General features: G+C 39.3%; 1 protein-coding gene across 4 annotated transcripts in view; it reads right to left on the bottom strand.

The window, feature by feature from the left end:
* The window catches only part of NPAS3 (neuronal PAS domain protein 3), an 842,887-nt gene that overhangs the window by 251,800 nt on the left and 568,538 nt on the right, over positions 1-22,549 (bottom strand). For all 4 annotated transcript variants that reach the window (XM_032798433.2, XM_032798434.2, XM_075065506.1 and 1 more), the window contains one exon: positions 6,109-6,198. In XM_032798433.2, the coding sequence (XP_032654324.1) occupies positions 6,109-6,198 (90 nt within the window). The remainder of the gene's footprint in view (positions 1-6,108; positions 6,199-22,549) is intronic.

Raw genomic sequence — 22,549 nt, 5'->3', positions numbered from 1 at the left:
GGAGATGACTGAGAGCTTGTTTCAGGAAAATGAGAAGACATTTAGCCAGTTCGTTGGCCGATCATGTTTTTTAATGATAAAACTCTGTTAATTTCCCATTTTTGTTCTAGATGTAATTTTTCTTTTAAGCAGAAATTATTCAATTCAAAGATAAAACATGCTGTGGGCCCATTTGTAAATCTAGCTACCTAAATTATGTACCCAAATCCCAGATTTAGACATTCACATTGCCATTCAGAGGCCTTAAATAGCAATTTGAGTGCCTGAGTGTCCATTTGAGTGCCCAGATGTGGGAATCTGGTGACCAATTTAGGCATCTCTATTTGAAATCTATTCCCACTCTATTAATAATTCAAGAAATTCTGGAGATGTTCATTTTCAAAGGATAGTAGTTTCTTGGTATTTCAAACTGCCTGCTGGATTTGCAATGTGGCTGCAAGGACAAACACAGCTGGCCTGCACTGGGGATTTTGGCACCCTTGATGCAGATGTGTTGCACCAGTGTGAAAAGTGGCATGTACCCATTGCAAGTCACTTTTTAGGTGCTCTTTTTTTCTGCTTCTGAGCACACTCATCTACTCCAGGAGTAAAATCCGCCCCAGTTGGATTTAATGGGAGTTTGCTGTTGACTTCAATGGGGCCAGAATTTTTCCTTACATGTTTTACTGCTGTAAATAATTCCATGCAAAAATCCCCCTGTAGAAACCCCCATGTACACATGCACTGTAAGCTTGTAAATGATCATGAGTCTACATGTGAATACTACAGTTTCTGGGCCACTTTATACTGGACCAAATCATAATGGAACCATGCAGATTTACACAAGCTGAGGATATGGCCTATACAATGCAGCCCATTTCTACTAACTTTTAAACCCTTATTTTAGTTTCCTTCATCTCTTCTCCTTAGTATCTGCCACAAATGTGCATCTGATATTCTCTGAAACTGCTCGCAATGCCATTCCAGAGTGAACTGTTTTCGAAGAAGCACTCTAAAATCAAATTCTGCAAACCAACTAAGATGAAATTCATCACTAGCCTGCAGATAAAGGGCTAGACTCACAAAGAAACGCAGGTGTCTAGAAAATCACTGGGATTCACAAAGCCTTGAGTTTAGCACCTAGGATTTCAATTAAATGAATGGGAAGAGAGAGGCACCTCAGAATGGGATTCAGAAAAGACAGCATGCAAGGAGGCTCCTCGCATAAGGTAGCCAATGGGATGTATGAAGCCAAGGTATGTGTGGTAAGCCCTGCACATCTCTGAGAGATGGGCACCTTAGTCTGGGCTACAGGGACACACCTTCCTCTGCTTGGGATTCTTAGCTATAAACCATCTCCAGTGTTAGGTGCCTTTACGAAAAAGGCAGAGGGTAGGGGGAGGACATGCTCCTTCATAACTTTTAGCCCAGTAGTTAGGATACTCACCTGGTATGTCAGTATGGATGTGAGAAATTCCCGGTTCAAGTTCCTACTTCACCTGAGGGGGAAAAGGGATTTGAACTGGGATCTGCCACCAATCAGGGGAGTTCCTTAGTCACTGGGCTAAAGGTAATGTCTCCTTCCTCTCCCACAACTCCTCCCAGCTGTTTTCTGTAAACTGATATACAGGTGCCCAATCCACTAGATAAGGTCTGAGCATGCTTACCAGACTGAGCCCTGCAGGCAGAGAAACACCTACCTTCTCCCAGTTTGTGCATTGCTCTGGGGCTTAGGCATCTGAGTGCCTGGCATGGGGCTGCAGTGAGTGTGGTCAGAAGCAGAAAGAGGGGTGCCTTTTCCTTCAAAAATTTTAGGTATCAAGTAATTTTGGGCACCTATACAATTTGGAGGCAGCTGAGGAGGGGGGGATTGGTAATCCCAAGAGGGTCTGATTCCGGGATTTAGGCACATACATCCTTTTGTGAATCCAGGCCAAAGTGTTTAAAACCCAAATATATATATTTTGGTGTCTATTTGCAATGTACATTCATTACAATGTTGAAAGAGTCGTTATTACAATTTTTATATATTATTACAGTAGGCCCAGACTTTGTAACAAGTAACCTCATTATTAGCCCCAGACTAGCTCTAGAGATATCAGTACACCTCCACCCCATTATAACACGACCTGATATAACATAGGTTTGCTGCTGCAGGGAGCCCTGGGCCCTTTAAATCACTGCTGGAGCCCTGCCACTGCTACCTCAGGGCTGCAGCAGCGGGGCTCGCCAGCGATTTAAAGGGCCCAGGGTGGCTTCAGGGAGCCCCGGGCCCTTTAAATCACCGCTGGAGCCCTGCTGCCGCTACCCCGGGGCTGCAGCAGCGGGGCTTAGCCAGCGATTTAAAGGGCCTGGGGCTCCCCGTGGCCGGAGCCCTGGGCTCTTTAAATCACCGCTGCAGCCCTGCCACCGCTACCCCGATATAACGGCATTTCATCTATAATGCTGTAGGGATTTTTGGCTCCCCACGACCATGTTATATCGGGGTAGAGGTGTATTATCAGATTTCTTTACTATTAATCTTACTTTGCACATCAGCATCCATTTTATTGAACCACTGACTCTCAAGTTACACAAAAGAGAAAAATTGAGCCTGTGGAGAAAACTCTACATTCATCCTTTGAAGTTAGGTCAAAAGACAGTTTTCTTTTAATTGGATGTGACATTTTTCCTGTTTATTTCTAAAAAAATGAGCTACCCAATTTTCATTCATATTAAATAAAAAAGACAAACAAAAACAAAGTACTGTAAGCAAAGCAGCACTACACATTAAAATTAAACTCATAAGCCAGCACTTCAGGAAGAGGAATCAACTGAAGAAGCTTAGAATTTACATTATAAAATGTTTTAGAAGTTTCACAAAGTGTCTACAGGGTGCATGCTACACAAATCTATCTTCAGCCAGCTTCACAGAGGAACCAAGTAATATTTATCTTATAGAACTTTATATAAAGGTAGTTAAGCTCTGGAATAGGCTTCCAAGGGAGGTGCTGGAATCCAAGTCATTGGAAATTTTCAAGAAGAGGTTGGACAAACACTTGTCAGGGCAGGTCCACATTTACTTTGTCCTGCCTCAGCATGGGGACTGGATTTGATGACTTTTCAAGATCCTTTCCAGCCCTGCATTGCTATGATTCTATAATGCAAAGAATTGGAGGCAAGATATCTTATGTGTTCGTATCCCATTAATGCTTGTTCTTGCCAACTTCATCACATATCACAATTCAATGAAACAACAACATACTGCAATGGCTTCCTCACTTTGGACTATTTTGAAATTACTGTAGTGACATATTAGCATTTCCTTTGTACTTCGAGAATTTGTTTGCATGGCTATTTTTGCCAATCAGCGCTTTGTAATAAATAAAGCATTTGAATGGCTATTTAGTATGCATGATTGCAGTTTTCCTTTAGCTGCTGCTAGTGATGCATCTGTAAGATTTTACAGCATTTACAGGAAGGCAGCTGAAAAAATGTGGTAAGTATGTATACAGTGTACACAATGTTTACTCATTTATGGCCTGATAAAGTACAAATGTCCTAAGCAAAGATTGATGGAGACACCAACTAGACATATTTTAGTGGGTAAATCAAATGCCCTCAGCAGATTTCACTTATTATGGTGATCAAGTCCACAATTTTGCATTGATACCTCGATTAGTAAATGCAAAGAGATGTTATGATATGTCAAATACTGTAACATGTTTAGGCAATCCATTGGAGTTCCTGTCTCAAGCACATCATATATAAGCTACTCATCTTCATTTATAAGGCCTTTCATGGCTATTCTTATTCTGCTCATCACCTTTCATGTCGATGTCAGCTCTCGCTTCCGATCTGATCAGGATGCCAGCCTCCATCATCCGCTTGTTACATTTTCTAACAAGCACCTTTGTGCTTTCTGCCATGCTGCCCCTCATGCTTGAGAGGAGCTCCCCATAAACCTCTCCAAATCTAACTTGACCTCATTCAAAACCCTCCTCAAAACCATACTGTTCCATTAAGCCTACAAAAAATGTGACAATAGTTAGGCTGCTGATGTGCTGAGACCACATCCCATCAGGCTGACCAATATTGTCTTATTGTTTCTTAGTACTCCCCCACTGGCCTGCAGCCCCCTGTTGTCTCTCATCTTAGACTGTAAGCCCTTTGGGACAGAGAATGTATTTTTGTTCCATGTTTGTATAGAACCTAGTATAGTGTCCTGGTCCATTACTAAAGTCCTGTGTGCTACAGTCACACAAATAATTAATAAAAATAGTAATTGCTTTATTCATCTGAACGCTTGCTTCAAAGGATGAAGTGTAATGTCTCAACAACTTGACACAAGTTTAGAATAAGGTGAGTCTTACCAGCTATTGCAGTTAAAAATCAGTGGAAGAAAATGCTTTTACAAGAGACTAGCATAGGGTTAAAGCCACATTTTTCTTTAACAGATGATATTTCAGATGGCCACACTATTCCAGATGCATCAATTTCCTTGAAAATCCAATCCATATATGTGCATATGCTGTGCTGGCAGGAGGACTGACTGAAATGGCCAAAACCCAAGAGCTAATATTCTTTTGGCCAGAATAATGCAATTATTATTTTCCTAGCTATCAGTCTAAGCATACAGAGCCATCTGTTATACAAAGCAAACATACACATCTCAATTACAGAAAATGCAGTTGCCTTGACAGAATTTGGATTACACCACTAACCAGGGCTGTAAAATTTGTTTTAAGCTAGTGCATAATGGATGCCTTTCAGGAGTTCCCTAATTAGCATTTACCTGCTTAAACTAATTATTCATCCTTTTTTCTTTATTGGCTTATTAAACTTTGTTGGATACTATGCATAAAACAGATTAATATGAGTTTAAGACAATAACAACATTAAAGTGCTGATTCTTTACTGTTTTAGCAACATGGTGGTGCACCAATTTCAAAACCTGAGATTCTTGATACTAGTTCCCAAACAGATTAAGGCAGGGATTAAAGCCCATTACAAAACTAGGGACTTCAATGAGGGGCAAGAATATGAATACTAAATTAAAAATAGCTCCATTTCTATTTCTATCATTTGGTTTGCTAAAGTCTCCACAAAACACAATTGCTGTACACACTATAGTCAACTGCTTGGATGTTCTCTGCAGAATTAATAACTCTATTCTGATTCTCATCAGATAATATTTAAATGTAGTCTTTTTCTGCACCAAACATTAAAATCACTCTCATTATTTTAAAATCTCATTCTTAATGTAGCTGGGGCACAGCAAAATCACTAGCTTTTGAAAGCTTCCAATACTAATAGTTGCCTCCTCTGAGCTGTGCCAACTTACTCAAGCAACAAGTTCACTATGGGTCCCCATTTAAAAGAGGAGACACAAACATTATCTCCATTTTTATCTCCTCAGGGTGACTGTACTAGAAGTAGATGATCCTACTTGGCAAATCATCATGCAAAAACTCTCTGCTGCATTTCTGAATCCAAATAGAAGGGAGCTATTTCGGCTAGAAGCCTCTGAATGCAGTAGGATTAGCAATAAGCCACAACAAGCAACTTTTCCTTTTTCCTTCCCTTTTAGCCTCTGAAAAACAGATGTCAGCAATTAAACTGCAAATAATCAGAATACTGTATTTTATAAATTTGTCATTTGTATTAGTGAACATTTGTGAAGGCTACAAAATATGACCTTGTTGGAACCCTCCCTGCAAGACATTTTAATGGTCTCTTCCAGCATTTCTTGACTCCAAATGACTCCCTGTCATTGTGTCAGCTCCCAGGATAATAAAGGGTACTCCATAAACATCCAGTAATAGGACACAAGGGAAGTACTTTTAGTGTGTCCCTTTCCTACCAGGTATAGAGGTTTAAAGTTCAAAATAACTGAGAAAAGAAAATTCATTTGCTCTCAATACATTAATAATGATCCTATGTGACAAAAAGTTTTCAGGCCCAAGTTTATTTTATCTGAACATTCAATACTGACACATATACTTCTCAATTACTTCTCAGAATGAACCGGACACAGACCTTAAATAATGGATTCCACAATTCAAGTAAAATACTGCAAAATAGATTATTACTTTAGCAGAAGAGTGCAGCTTACACAATTACATTCTAGAATAAAAATTTTTTACTTACTTGGGATAGGCCTAAATAGATGGAGACGGTTTCTGAAATGTACAAAAATTTTCCTTCTTGGTTTAGTGCAAATACAAATCCATCCAGGGACTGCAGATTAAGAAAAAAAAGAGTAAATAGATTGATGCAAAGCTGGTAACAGATTAAAACAAAGGCATCAAACACTAAACTGATGATGTTTTGTTTTCTATATATACATTTTAACTTGCATTCTGAATACAATTCTTTTACAGTATATTGTATTTATATATGCACAAACAGCACACAGGTATATACCAAAGTATGAGGAAATTTTTGTCTTCTTTACGTCATAGATACATTTATTCTCATTTGCATGAAACAAGAAGTAAGGAAAAAATAATACCAAATATACTTCAGTTTTTCTACATGCAAAAATTATGCAGTAGCAAAGGGGGAAATCCCCTTTCACAAAAAACTGAGGAAGAGAAAAATTCAGATCATCACTTGAACCATTATGGACCTCCATAGTTTGTTAATTAATCCAGGATTACTCCTCCCTCCCTTCACACACATGTGCCTTTTGTAGGAGAACAAAAAAAGCCAATCAACAGATACTGTCAACTATGGTGGGTCTATAGAAATTTTATGAATTTCATCCAGTTAGTGTAAAACTAGATTCAATTTTATTCTGACAGGTTCAAGTCTTTAGATCTGGTTTCCACTGCAAATGGAAAAATCAAGATATGATTATACACATTAAGTTACAGTTTTTGAAACATGATTGCAGTTAATAAACAAAGAGATATATTCTAAATTTGATACATGGAGTAAATCACTACACATCAAGATGAAAATATGCCTCTTCATTGGGAATACATGGCATTTCATTTTTATCTCTCTATTGAGGCCAATTATTGTCAAAACACATATGTAATGTTTGCCGAAGGAAAAATCACAAATTTATAGAGATTAGTAATACTATAAGAAGTTGCAAATCAGGAAACATCCCAAATCCAAGCCTTGGGATAGAGGTATGTGTAAAGCACAAATGTATTACATTTGAGATCAACATGTTCTTGGAAGAATGAGATAACAGAGTTGCGCACAAATTTAGAGAGAAATATAAAATGACAAAGTCACTGCAATAATTTTGCTCTCTTTCAAATACAGAGCAGTGATTTCTGAGGCTTTTTAATGTTTTGATTCTTCTGCTTCTTGATTAATTTCTAACATACTGCCGGTCAGAAGCTGACTTTGGCAAGTGTTCACCTCTCTCTGATGTAGTAGGTGGTGGAATTAGTTCAAAAATCTGTGTTTTCTCAAAAGAATGAACCACACATTGGAAAACAAACACTCACAAAAGATATTGCATGAAAGAAAGGCTCTCTAATTTATATTTATGAATTAATAAAAATGTAAATCTACATAGACTTTCTTCAAGTAAAAATATTTATACTATGCAAGCAGTTTATGGCATATTATAAATCATCATCTCCCCCCCCCCCAACAAATGATTAACGTAGGCTCCTTAAACTTTAATGTCAATAACAGGTGAAAAATCTGGAATGGTGGAACTCAGATTAGATCTATACAAGGGCAAAATGAAAATCTTTATAAATGTGGCATCCTCTAGTCTCTAACATCTCTTCTGCTACTGTGTCTGTGTCCAGTTTTCTTACCCCTCCCCTGTGAGAAAGGTCAGAAGAGGAGGCTTCCTTTAAAAGTTCTGTGGCTTAAGGCAGCCTTCAGGAACATGGGTCTACCAATGCTACAGGGAACATTGTTTAAACCCCTGCTATAAATAGTATTGAGAACTCTATGACTATGTGGACATGTTTTGGTATATTTGATAAAGTGCCTCTTTCCAACAGCAGTCACATCTTACTGACTCATTACCATGCTGCCATTATCTCCCCATGCTGGCTACGGAACACAGTCATTGCAATATTGAATCAGGCCACTGGTCTAGATATGTCAATCCAGTATCCAATAGTGGATAACATCAGATGCTTCAGAGGAATGTGTGAAATATCTATAGTGGACATTTACGCAATAAGGGGTCAACTGGGAAAGTTTTCTCCTAAACTTAGGCTGTTAGTAGTTGGCTTATGTTATTAAGCACAAATGTATAACTAGTGTTACTGAAGATATTCTTTATTACCCATAAAATGTCTGTTCCTTTTTAGAATCCCATTATGCTCTTTGTCTCAATAATAACTTGAGGCAATCAGTTCCATGGATTATGTGTTGCAACAAAAGTTTCTCCTCTTGTCAATTTTACATTTTCAACTGTTTTCTTCTTATATTATGAGAAAGGGTAAATTCAGCACGAAAGTCTCACTGATCTTTTCTAGCTTGTTTGCTATATTATATAATCATTTGGCCAAATCTGGGTGGAATTTTTGTGGTGACAGCACAGGTGCTGAGTTTATAATCTCCCAGGGGGTACTCCCCCTGGCTCTGTCCGGGCCTGCCCCCACTCCACACCTTCCCACAAGACCTCACCCCCACTCTGCTTCCTCCCACCCCTGCCTCTTCCCTGCCCTGTTCTGCCCCGTCCCCCGAGCATGCTGTGCCCATACTCCTCCATATTCCCTCCCAGTGGCTCCTGACACCATCAAACAGTTGATCTGAGGCAGGTGATATGTGTGAGGAGGGAGGGGGAGGCACTGATCAGCAGAGCTCACCAGCAGGCAGGAGGCGCTGAGGGGAGGGGCAGGTTCTGCGGGGGGGGGCAGCTAGGGGTTACTCAGTACCCACCATTTTTTCCCCAAGGGTGCTCCAGCCCCAGAGCACCCATGGAGTCGGCACCTATGGGTGACAGTAAAAGGCACCTGGATTATATGCCGGACAAAGTGCAAGTCTAAGCACCATCACGTTTAAGAATTTTAGCTTTTCAATAAAATGGCAGTAAAATTTTTTTTAATATTGACAAAGCAGCATAGTTTTCCCTAACCTCATTTTTGGACACAGCTCAACCATTTTTGCTGAAACTTTAAAAAACAAAACAAAACAAAAAAGTTATCTTCAAGTAGATACAAGGCATGGAAAATTTTAGCCTGAATGGTTAAATTTGAAAAGTTAAGAGCAACTGAAAACAGGGACTTACAATGGGAAGTGTTAATCACCTTTAATTACAGGTGTCATTGCCAGCTCCCACTAAAATACTGACTCACTCATGTCACTCATTTGTCGCTTCTCTCAGTTAAACAGCTTTTATTTTCTACTCCTTCCTGGTGTAGGATTGGCTGTTCCTGTTCTTGGAGGCTGTTCTCCACCTTTGCCTCATCGAGTTGTAGAGAAGCACTATGGCTGGGTTTTTCCTGGACTGGTGGTGCCAGGGAAGGATACCACAAAACTATTTTTCCTCTCTGTGTGACTGACTCATGACCATTCCCATAAGATTTCCTCCATTTTGCTAGTTTGAGTTACTAAACTAGAGGGTGGATGAATCCTCCTCCTCCATCTACTTTCTCTCTCCTCTCCGCTACCCACTGCCCCTGTTATACTTGTGTATCAACACTGACAGAATTCAGCATTTGAAAGGGTAAGAAGAGCAAAATGAGTTGTATATAATGTGCATCTAATCACATTTTGAAAAAGTCATTGCCTATTAGATTACTAATGAGCTAACTACTTCAATTCCTGAAATGCAAGGCAAAGAGAGAAAAACTTTAAAGCGGTGCAAGTAAAAAACAAACTCTATTTCTAGTATCTAGGACAACCCCTCCCGCAAAAACAGGAAAACCTTCTAATGTAATCTAGTCCATCCTAAATATATGAGAGGGCAAAGATGGGCTAAGCACCCTTGTGCCAATGTTGTTGTTCCTTATACAGGTCAAACAGTATCTGTGAAGGGCTGTCTCATTTGTTATTCATAGGTATTATTTATGAATATTTATTATTTAGGTAATGCGTGTTGAAATTTTTCAATTTTTCATAAAGCTTATGTCCTTTGTGCACACCAAGACAATCCAGCCTTCAAACAATGGTGGTGGAGGGGCTACAGGAAAGTGTCTTGTAGAAGAGTATTTGACACCATGGTACACTTTTGCTGCCAATTTTTGTTCAGCAGTGAGATATTCTTGGAAGCACGATTTGAATTACATACCTATGTTCAACTGCATAACTATTGTTAGAAAAACACAGGTGTTTCCCTCTAGAAAAAATTTTAAAGCTCTCTTTCAATTTGAGGACCCCAGAGTAACTACCAAAGACCAGACTTCTAAAAAGAAACTCTGTAAAACAAAGGCAAGCATGACCTGTGGACCAGACATGGGCTACAAAGTTTTACACTCTGTTCCATAGCCATTGTCAATTTAGTACAGAGGTGTGGCATGCAGAGACTAAACAGACTTCACAAAATCCTCCATTTTCACATGAGCAGAGGCCACTCAGATATAGATCGAATATACATTTTGGGACCTGCAATCTCAAGCTTTCTTCCCCCTTTGTTTTTAACATGAGGTTGGCTGCCATCAGCTCAATTTTATGCTCACTATTGGGGTTCTTGAAAGTTGTTAATGAGGCCCTCAGATGGCCAAATTTTGGGCATCTCTGATCTAAGAAAAAGACTAATAACTCTCCTATTTTGAGACAGTTTATACTTACTTATATATAAAATGTGATTAAAGGTGATGTTTCATAGCACTTTTTCATTTTGATTTGAGAAAACCATTATTTATTATGTTGTTTCAATCACCACAGGCTACTTTTTAATTTTTTTTTAAACTGCCCCACTGTTTTCAACAGGCTCCAATTAAGATTCTGGGGTCAAAGGGTTAATTACATCTTCTTACCCACTATGTAGAATTTTCTGATTATTAACCGAGGTTGGATTAAGATGAAAAAGAACCGACATAAATGTTAATACTTGCCCCTCCTCAAGAAGATTTATCATAATACCATGCTGAAATCTATATGCTTTCTTCAAAGCAATTAGCGAACAAAATCTTAGAGGAAACACTTAAATAAATATTTTAAAGACATGCAGGTGTCTGGATTTATTGAGACAGTCTTATTACTAAAAAAGTTCTAAGCTAGCCAGACAGGATTGATACAAGATTTCCTATGTCAGATCTCAGTAAGTCTATGTGGTAGACATGAAGGAAGTGAGATTCAGATGTAAAAGTCAGTAGCTATATCACCTCTCAATAACAGCGCCAATAATTATAATTTATAGCCTCTGACATCTACATAATGCAAAAAATGTAAGACTTTTTTTTAACCCAAAACACTGAATGGCTCTTCCAGTATTTGTGAAATTGTGGAATTATTTCCTTGCAGGATATGAAACTAACTGTACCACTTTGACTGAATGAGTACTAATGTATAATGCATTGTTAAATGGATTTATATTTGTCAGAGGAATTTTGTCCCTGGTATTTTTGCATATTCTCACTACAGCCAAATTTCAGAGACTGAAATCTTACTACAGTGTCCTTCTGGGGAATATCCTCATATATCATACTATCCATGAAGTCCCTAATTCCTTCTCCTGTATTTCAAAGCTTCAAAAAACCCTGTTACCCTGACCTAAACTCCAGTTAGAGTGAAGAATTACCAGTAGGCTAGGTTATTTTAATGACAGATTATTTTAAACTAAGCCTTCACCATCTGTTCCACCCCCTAATTATGAATGCAAAAAGAACATATTTCACAATTACATCAGTAAAAAGTAAGATATACATGATTTAAATGCAGACGTGTTCTTTGTCCAATGCAGCATGCATCTGTGATGTTTTTCTAATAATTCAGGCTCTGATTGGGGGGGATGGGGAGCAAACTGCTCACCCCTGATAAAATAGATTCATTGATACACTAAACCTTTTCCTGGCAAACAGATCATCTTAATTAGAATTTTTCACTGTTATGACATAATGATATTATAACAGGAGCTGAGCATTAATTTGAGCACAATGCCTGTCATCAATTAGATATAAAGCATCCAATAACAGCTAAAAATATTTTACTATTACTAAAGAGAGACTGCACTGGAGACGACCGACATTTACCCAAGGAAATAGTTCTCCTCTTGCAGTAATAGAGCTAAATAGCATAGCAATAATTTACTAAGAATAACAGTTAAAGGTGAGGGGTTTTTGTTTTGGTTTTCTTTTTGTCTCACTAGTAAAAATTAGACAGAGCCGTTCGAACTTCATGAATATGCAACAATGTCATAAGGAACAGGTTAACAGAAATCAGTTTTGAGGCTTCAAGGCACGCCTACTGTGCTATCACTATTAAGATATCAGAATGGTATCCTAGGGTAACTCCAACAAATATACCAAAGCTTTACTACTTACGTGGAAAAACCTAATAAATTGTGCCTGGGGCTTTTGCAACAAAGTACTGTAAAAAAGACAAAAACTCTTATTCCTGGAAATATGATTTAATGTGCAGTGTATTTGAGACACATATGTAAAAAATAAAATCAAAAGTTTGAGCATTTATTAATTTATAGAACTCTCCAAAAGCTTTATTCTTGCTCTTTTGTCTTCTCTGCATAAAAACAAAGAAATTCCAAATAAAATAAAAGGTGAGATCATAGGAAAGTACTGCAATGTTCTTTGGGCTTCAAGCCCTTTCCTGCAGAATGAAAATCCTCTCTAATCACAAAATCAAACTGTAGTACACTCCATTCACTTTTTCAACTCTCACACCAACACCATTTTATTTATTTTAACACATTTGGTGTAATAAACTACACTAAGCACCGAGTCTGACTGAGTCTGTGACACACATTTGGCAACAAAACTAAAATGAAAGGATGAGGTAATAGGACAAGCTCAAAGGACATGGTTAGAGAGAGCTTTGCTGTCAGTTTATTAATTTGGCTCCCTTTTGCTTTTTACTCCTATGCATGGGGAGACTGGATGAAATTTACAATTGCAAATAAAACAAAACAAAAACCCCACCAGTCAATCTTAAGAAAACCTTTTCTCAACTTTGAACCAAAGAGGCAAAAATATGTGAAAGAACTTGCCAAGTCCCCTGAAGCATCATCCACCAAATCTGTGCTCTGTGAGATAGGATGAACCCAAATGATTGCATGAGCAGACTTATTTCATAAAAATTGATATTGTTTTAAGATCTCTAACCAAGATCAATTTCAAAGTAGATGGAATATTAGAGAAAATTAGAAATTCAGATGGGATGGTAACACTTGAAAACTGATTGTTGTGTTTTGATGCTGAATTCATGGACATATTCAGTAATTACAAAATGAGTAATATCACAGATGAAGCAGAGAATAATGAAATGATTATAAATTGCAGAGTTGTGGGAGTTCAAGGAAAACCAGCGATTAAGGATTTGGCAATATTTCATGTGCAAAACTGCTGAAAGATTCTTGGGGACCACCACCTTGTGGATAATAGTTTAACTTTGATTTCTGCTAGAAGGCTTCCTTCAGTTTTAACACCATCCCAGACTATCCTATGAACATGCACAAAATAGCAACCTAAAAGCTATCAGACCCATTGACAATTTGGTATTGCAGGAAGAAAGAAAATAATATCCCTGACCTGCACTGTAACGCTATTAAAAGACAGAAGGAGTTTTATTAACGTGAAAAAGAAATTCCAAGACAGAGGAATTGCATCCATTATGTATCCAGATTCTGAAAATAAATTATGCTAGCCAAACATTTTATGTAGTATGCAGACACTTTTTCAAGGCCAAACTATGAGAAACAACTGATGAAATGGAGTCAAATGAGAGAAGGCAACTTATTTTAAGTACCTCTGTGTACCTTTTTTTGGTGGAACACTTGAGCTAAGATTCTATGTATCACATACCTCTGCTGATTTTTATGCTTGAATTTGATCAAGTGACCTGAATTGCTTGGTTTAATTCTTGAAATTGTTGTTATGGTCTTGAAGTAGAGGATGACATACAGGCAGAGACACTGATATGTTTGGGGGAGAAAACTATTTGTTAGGAGTGATTTTGATGTTTCATACAAATACAGCACTAGCACAATTAAAGTCAACTGGCTGGGTAGATTATCTTAATTTATATGTTAGGTTTCCAAGAGATTACAGTTTTAATAGTCTGATGACCTGCTATAGCTTGAAGCTCTTGGATGGTTTTACGTCCCGGAGAGGGCAGGGGGGGTATCCAAGCAGACAACTTTCACTGAGTAAAACATTCTAGAAGATGACTAGATATACTGTAGCAGGAGGCACTAAACTATTGGAGTGGATGATTTTTTTACTCCCACATTCTTCATTCAATAGAGCAATTGTACTTACATTATTTGGTTCCTTTGGAATAATCTGAAAATGTTAATAGTTTATTCTGTAGTACACCCATGAGAGAGGATGGGTCTTGTCTATTTCCTATATCTAGATGACCAGCATAACTTTTTCATTGTGCATTCTCTGTATAAAATATTAACAGTAGGAAAACCCTTTGATCTTGTCTTAATTGTTGCTACTTATTAAAAAAGTCTATACTTACAAAGCTGCAATGTAAAATAAACAGGGGACAGAAACACCCCCGCACCCCACCTCCTATTTTTAAGAAACAGGTACCTGACAGAAGAAAGATATACAGGAAAAGGACATAAATGGGGGTGGGGGGAAGAAGGGAAGGACTCCTGAGGGAGGAATTCAGGGGTGCCTCACGTAATTAAATTCCATTTTGTGGGAGTTGTGTATTAAAGTACTGACCTTACATCTCTAGAATTGCAGTTCATGCTGAACATGTTGCTTTGAATTTTACGGGTTTCCTACTTTTAGCACAACGCTGTGTGGACTGCAGACTCTCTGCAAAGACACTGTATGCCATCTGGTACAATCAAAAATATCTATTTAGGATGAGAGCTATCATACAGAGATTGCATTACCTATCTCTTGCCTTGAGAGTGTGGTCCCCTTCAGGTCAGGCAGTCATTATCTGCCTGCGGACTAGATTTTCTTTGGCTCTAGATTTCAGTTTCCAGTGGCACCTGCTCTTTAGAGGTACAAACATTCATCTGATATAAAATATGCCGGTTGTAGGTACATTCAAGTTCTGCGAAGTGCCATCCCCAATGAAGTACTTGATCCTGCAAGTACTTGCATAGTGTTGCTACCGTGAGTATTAGCACAGAAGTTGTGTTAAACTGTGTATAGTAGTAAGCACAATAGTAGGTAGCGAGTGTTTGCAAGATGAGGCCTCAGGTCCCAGTCCTGGACTCCTGGGGTCAGACCATGGGAACCCCATTAACTTTAATGGTGTGCTGAACAGGTGCAAGTGTCTACCCAAGCAGGTGCTATATTTGTAACTTTAATGGCTCTAAGATTGAAAGAAAATAACCCATGTGAATGTTTCAGCTTATAAAAATTCCATCTTAACTAGGGTTGCCAACCCTCCCAGATTGGCCAGGAGTCTCCTGGAATCAGGCTTGATCTCCTGGAGACTACTGAAGCCAATCTGGGAGACTTGATGCCACTAAAACTCCAGTGGCACAGCGGGGCTAAGACAGACTCTCTACCTGTCCTGGCTCCATGCCACTCCTGGAAGTGGCCAGCATGTCTGCCAGGAGCTCCTAGGCAGAGGTATGGCCAGGGGGTCTCCATTTGCTGCCCCCACCCAGAGCGCTGACTATGCAGCTCCTGTTGGCTGGGAACGGGGAACTGCAGCCAATGGGAGCTGTGAGGACGGTGCCTCCAGGCAGGGGCAGCACGCAGAGCAGCCTGGCTGCCCCTGAGCCTAGGAGCTGGACATGCCCGTCACTTCCAGGAGCGCCTGAGGTAAGCGCTGCCAGCCAAAGCCTGTACTCGAAACCGCCTCCTGCACCCAAACTCCCACCCAGAGCTTGCACCCAGAACCTCATCCCATACCTCAACCACCTGCCCCATCCCTGAGCCCCCTCCCGCACTCAAATTCCCTCCCAGAGCCTGCATCCCTCACTTCCTTCCACACCCCTGTCCCAGTCTGGTGAAAGTGAGTGAGGGTGGGGGAGAGCGAGTGATGGAGGGAGAGGGCTGGAGTGAGCGGGGGAGGCCTTGGAGAAGGGGTAGAATAGGGACATGGTCTTGGGGAAGGGGCAGAGAAGAGGGCACAGCAAGGGTGTTGGAGTTTGTGTGATTAAACAGTTGGCAACCCTAATTTTAACCAAAAAATCTTTATAAGTACAGTGTGCACGTGTCTGTTCCAAGTCCAGAATATATATAAATATATATTTAAATGTGTTTGCAGCATGTTCAGCGCAAAGTAATAGGATCAACCCGTAAAGGTGGGTAAAATAATCACATGGAGGAACCTTCATTACACAGGTGATTATATTGCTAAAATAACATTTCTACTGAAGTGGTGCTCAGATGATATAGTAATATGGGCCTCGAAAGTACCTAGCTAGCTAGTTAGGCCTGTATCCTTAAATTCACTGCATATGAGCCTCATTAATGTCAACGGGACTCTATAGAGGTGCAGTGCTGTGCCTATGCACAGTGAATTGTAGGATTAGGGCCTTACTGTGTAATGTATTACATTTATTAAAAGACAATATTGATACTTGAAAATAGATCTGTGAAGAAATGATGTTCTTTGTCTGATGCATTATACCAATTTGTGCTCTTTGTAAGACATGTTAAAATAGCACGATGTTAAGAATGTCTCTGAAAATATGAAATATAAAAATATCAGGCCAGCTCCTTCCCTCCAATCTCAATGAGTGGTGCACAAAAGCCAGAAACTAGCCATAACTCAACAGCTGAGAATTCCTCCATCTTTCAGCTGGCATTAAGTTGGCAGAGCTGATTTCTGTACCAAATGTCACCTCTTGTATCCGGGCACTGAGGGGGAGCAGCACCACAGAGATCCACTCCATCAATTCCTTAGCACCCATGCACTTCTTGCATAAATTAGAGCAGCCTCCTTCCTCCTGTAACTCACTCATGGGCTGGCACATGCCAACGCACAGAATCAGAGCTGTAACGAGCACTGACAATCTCTCCCAATATACCTGTGGTTCTCAGCTTAGGGGAGAATCTGACCCATCTTGAATCTGCGTCTGCCAGCTACTGAAAGTTTAATTTAGAAAATTTGGTCTGGACAAACAAACCTAAATTTCCACTTGGGGAAAGGATTCTAAAATTGTTCTTTGGTACTCTTGCTTTTTGTCCCTTCAATCTTCAGAATAATTAATAGTTCTGGATACAGAAGTACTGTGAATACAACCATATTAGCAGAAAACAAACAGTTTATTTCCTGAAATCAGTTAGGATCTACATTAATAGGAATGTTTCAGAATCTTATCCCTAAGGAATTATCCAATCTTTCTGTGTTCTACATTGTAAACCTGGTATCTCTATATTGGTTTTCAGTGCATTCTTGAAGTGTTTTGAGGCTGCAGTGCTTCACTCCTGAAGTATATTCCACACAAAGAAGGAATGCCCACTTATGGGAAAATCAATTATTCTGATGGAATCTGAAGCCTGTCCTGAATGATTTCAGGATAACAACTCAGTTTACCACTACAGCACTACGCTGCTACGTTGACCTTCCACTTCTGTTTCACAGCTGGAATATGAGACCAGGTGAGAAGACAGTATATAGCTTTGCTGTCAACAGGAATCAAATCCCATTCTAGGCTGTGAGGAATGCTGCTCCCCCCCACCACTAGCTCACCAACTATTTAATGCCTGGGTATATAAAGATAAGTATGGATTTTACTGTTTTTTAACATACTTGCATAGTTCAAGCATATCACCCAACAGCACAGAACAGCTCCTTCTCTGAAGAAGGTTTACACTCTTTTTGCTCAAATTAATATACCATAGTGGCAACTGCAAGTGCTGCTATAATTAAGAATCTGTTTGCATTTCTACTACAGAATCCTATTTTTGTGTGTGTATGAGACAATTTGTCCAACATATATTACATATCTAGACACACACACATACATATACACACACACTACAGGAAGAAATTCCTCAATGCAGGAACAATATACAATTTGTCCATTTAGAAATGCAGCTTATGTGCATGCACAGAACTATATGAAAATTTTCTTATGGATTTTTACCATGGGGCGATTAGAGTGCATGTGTGGAAACTCCACTGTTACGATATCCCCTTAAGGGCATCCTGAAGCAATTGCAGTGTATTGTATCGATAACCTGTGCATCGAAGAGTGCTCAAGACTTTCATGACACAATAGAATACACTAGGTGTCTGGCGTGCCAATAATCACACTCAGTAATAGCTAAAGAGCTCCAAATAAGTCTTGACACAACAGCTCCTGATGCTATTGTACATATCAACATTCTGTGCATTGTGTCCTTCAACTCAAGTAAAAATTGACACGATTGCTCCAAACTCTTACTATCCATTACAATGTGATTTGTAACAAATCTGCAGCTTAAAGCCTCATTCAAATCAAAGAGATCTTGATGAAACATCTTTACTCTATGGTGTCAAGGATCCACGCATTACAACTCTTTCCCTTCTCCCCAAAATGTGATACTTCTTTTCTGTGGATTCAGTGCCAACTAACGATAACTAAGGAACGATTCTGCACATCATTTCTTCTAACCATAATGCCTTAAATATACATTGGTAAACACACATTGTTATTGTTAGGTTCTATCCTTCCTCTATCCACTGGACAACTGAGGTGCTAAAGGAGCACTCAAGGAAGACAAGGCCATTGCAGAGAAGCTAAATGAATTCTTTGCATTGGTCTTCAATGCAGAGGATGTGAGGGAGATTCCCACACTTGAGCCATTCTTTTTAGGTGATAAATCTGAGGAACCGTCCCAGACTTTGGTGTCAACAGAGGTGGTTTTGGAATAAACTGACAAATTAAACCAGTGGGTCTCAAACTTTTTTTACTGGGGACCCCTTTCAAACAGCAAGCTTCTGAGTGTGACCCCCCCAATAAATTAAACACACTTTTAAATATATTTAACACCATTATAAATGCTGGAGGCAAGCGGGGTTTGGAGTGGAGGCTGACAGCTCATGACCCCCCCATGTAATAACCTCACAACCCCCTGAGGGGTCCTGACCCCCAGTTTGAGAACCCTCAAATTAAACAGTAATAGTTAAACAGGACCAGATGGTATTCAAGCAAGAGTTCTGAAGGAATTCAATTATGAAATTGCAGGACTACTAACTGTGGTATGTAACTTATTGCTTAAATCAGCCTCTGCACTAGATGACTGGAGGATAGCTAATGTAACGCCGATTTTTTTAAAAGGCTTCAGCAGCAAGCCTGACAATTACAGACCAGTAAGCCTAACTTCAGTACCAGAAAAAATGGTTGAAACTATAGTAAAGAACAGAATTGTTGGGCACTCAGCTGAACAAAATACGTTGTGGAAGAGTCAACATGGCTTTCGGAAAGGGAATTATTTGAGGGGGTCAGCAAACATGTGGACAAGGGTGATCTAGTGAATGCAATGTACTTGGACTTTCAGAAGGCCTCATGATAGCTCTTAAGCAAAGTAAGCAGTCATGGAATATGAGGGAAGGTCCTCTCCTGGATCAGTAACTGGTTAAAAGATAAGAAACAAAGGGGAGAAATAAATGGTCAGTTTTCAGAATGGACAAAGATAGGACTAGTACTGTTCAACATATTCATAAATGACCTGGAAAAAGGGGTAAACAGTGAGATGGCAAACTTTTCAGATGATACAAAATTATTCAAGATAATTAAGTCCGAAGCTGACTGTGAAGAGTTATAAAGAGATCTTACTAAACCGGGTGACTGGGCAACAAAATGGCAGATGAAATTCAAAGATGATATATACAAAGTAATGCACATTGGAAAATATAATTACAACTATACATAGAAAATGATGGGGTCTAAATTAGCTGTTACAACTGAAGATAGAGATCTTGGTGTCACTGTGGATAGTTCTCTAAAAACATCTGCTCAATGTGTAGTGGCAGACAAAAAAGCTAACAAAATGTTAGGAACCATTAGGAAAGGAATAGATAATAAAACAGAAAATATCATAATGTTACTATATACATCCACGGTACACCCATACCTTGAATACTGTGTGCAGTTCTGGTCACCTCATCTCTAAAAAGATATATTAGAATTGAAAAAAAGTTCAGAGAAGGGCAACAAAAATTATTTGGGGTATGGAACCGCTTCCATATAAGGAAAGATGGAAAAGACTGAGACTGTGTAGCTTGGAAAGAGATGACTGAGGGGAGAGATGATAGAGGTCTATCAATTTATGAATGGTATGGAGAAAGTGAATAAGAATGTGTTATTTACCCCTTCACGTGACACAAGAACCAGGGGTCACCAAAGAAATTAATAGGTAGAAGGTTTAACATAAGTACAAGGGGGTACTTCTTCACACAACATACAGTCAACCTGAGGAATTTGTTGCCATGGGTTGTGGAGAACATCAAAAGTATAACTGGATTCAAAAAAAGAATTAGATAAATTCATGGAGGACAGGTCCATCAGTGGCTATTAGCCAAGATGGTCAGGGATATAACCCCATGCTCTGGGTGACCCATGACCTCTGACTGCCAGAAGCTGGGAGTGGATGACAGGGGATGGATCACTCAATAAATTGCCCTGTTCTGTTCATTCCCTCTAAAGCATCTGGCATCAGCCACTATTGGAAGACAGGATACAAGGCTAGATGGACCATTGGTCTGACCCACTGTTGCCTTCTAGAAACTTCCCTTTCTCTCTACCCCAGTGCTTCTCAAAGCTGGTCCGCCGCTTGTTCAGGGAAAGCCCCTGGTGGTCCTGGCCAGTCTGTTTACCTGCTATGTCCGCAGGTTGGGCCGATCGCGGCTCTCACTGGCCCGGTTCAATGGGGGCTGCGGGAAGGGCACCCAGCACATCCCTCGGCCTGCGCTGCTTCCCATAGCCCCCATTGGCCTGGAGCAGCAAACGGGACATAAAAGGTAAAAAAAGAATATTGGTGAAAACCCTGTGGTGGCAGCTGCAGACAACACAGGGTTGGAAGAACTCTTAGAGTCCATGAGAGATTTTTGTTATCATTATTTAAAAAAAAAAGGAAATTAAACCACATAAATGTTGTTAAAGTAGCACTTTGGAGACTGCAGACCTGTACATACATCTTGATAATCTGTCTCAAGAGCCACAGATGACACTGGTTATGTAAGCATTATGTACTAGTATTTGACCAATAAAAGTACTAGTCATTTTGCTGGTGACTTGGAAAATATTATTGATCTGATTCCCAATTACTTCAGTAGGCTTTGAAGAAGACCCTAAATGCACAGAAGTAGGAATGCTGAAACTCCTTTGTAAACTGGGATTCCCAACATCTGAATTTTGGTGCAGACTATGCAGTGCATGAGGATTTGGATCAGATTAAGAGAAACTATCAATATTCTACACAAATACGTAGAACTGTCTATGAACCACTACAAGTATAGTCTACATGTAACAAATGATAATATTTCAAAAATCTTAATTATCCAACTACTTAAAATCTGTTTCCTGTTACACACTAGAATGCAAAGCTTTCCATGCATCACAGCATAAAGTGCTCTTGCAAATATTTTAAATAGCATTTACTGTGTTGTTGAACATAGCAGGTGGCCAAAAGATTTAGCATCATGAAAAAATATGTATGCTTGCTTGAGCCCAAATTTTAGAATAGATAAACCTATTTTCTGGCCCTTTGTTTAATGGACTAGAAATGAGCTAAAACACACCTAAATCACTCTACGTATGCTGGCAATTCACTTCAAGTGAACTTTCCGATATCAAGTACTGTGCTTAAAACAACATAAAAGCAGATCATGGGTCTCGTGCATCTAATTAATGGCTCATCTGTGATATTTCCTCTTCCAGTTTTCAAGTATGTGGGAGCCCAGGATTATGAATCATGTAAGAGTAACACAAAAGTAAAAGCGAGTTCTCAGTCTTGTGCAGTCTAAAATCAATGTACAGAGAGAGCACATTAACCAAGAGGTTAATAAAAAGATGCTGCCCTAGACAGTAACATAAAGAGCACTGATATATCTTCCTTCTTCAGAAGAGCTGTTCTTTATGCCAATTTTCCCTTCGCTCTGCAATAGTTTTCCCTGTGTATATACACGTCATCTTACTTTTTGTCATGATCCAATTTTATGTTTGCATTTTATTTTCTCATTTCCTCCGTACTACTCCCATGTTTCTCTTTACTTGCTTGATGTTTACAGAGACCTTTACTAGAATTGCAGGGCTTGGCGAGATCTCTTTTTTTTCTTTGTTGTAATGTCCACACTTTTTTCCCCCTCCGAGAATAGATAAGTTTCTCCAGAAAATAAAAAGCTAATACAACCTTTTGCTCATCAACAAAGTATGTCTTGTTGTAGCCAGGAATAAGTTAATAAAACAGGGGAAAAGCTTAGTGGCTTTAAAAAAAAAAGCTCCTTGGGGTTATGAACGAACAATGTTGTTTTTTCTTCCCAGCGTGCAAGGATTTAATTAAGTGATAACAGTCACCTTGGGGTGGTTGCACAAGGCAATAATATCTAGGTGAAGAAAAATGCTGAA

Source organism: Chelonoidis abingdonii, chromosome 4 (assembly GCF_003597395.2).
Source record: "Chelonoidis abingdonii isolate Lonesome George chromosome 4, CheloAbing_2.0, whole genome shotgun sequence".
Taxonomy (NCBI): domain Eukaryota; kingdom Metazoa; phylum Chordata; order Testudines; family Testudinidae; genus Chelonoidis; species Chelonoidis abingdonii.
The sequence above is the reverse complement of the archived record's forward strand: the minus strand, read 5'-3'. Positions and strand labels throughout refer to the sequence as shown.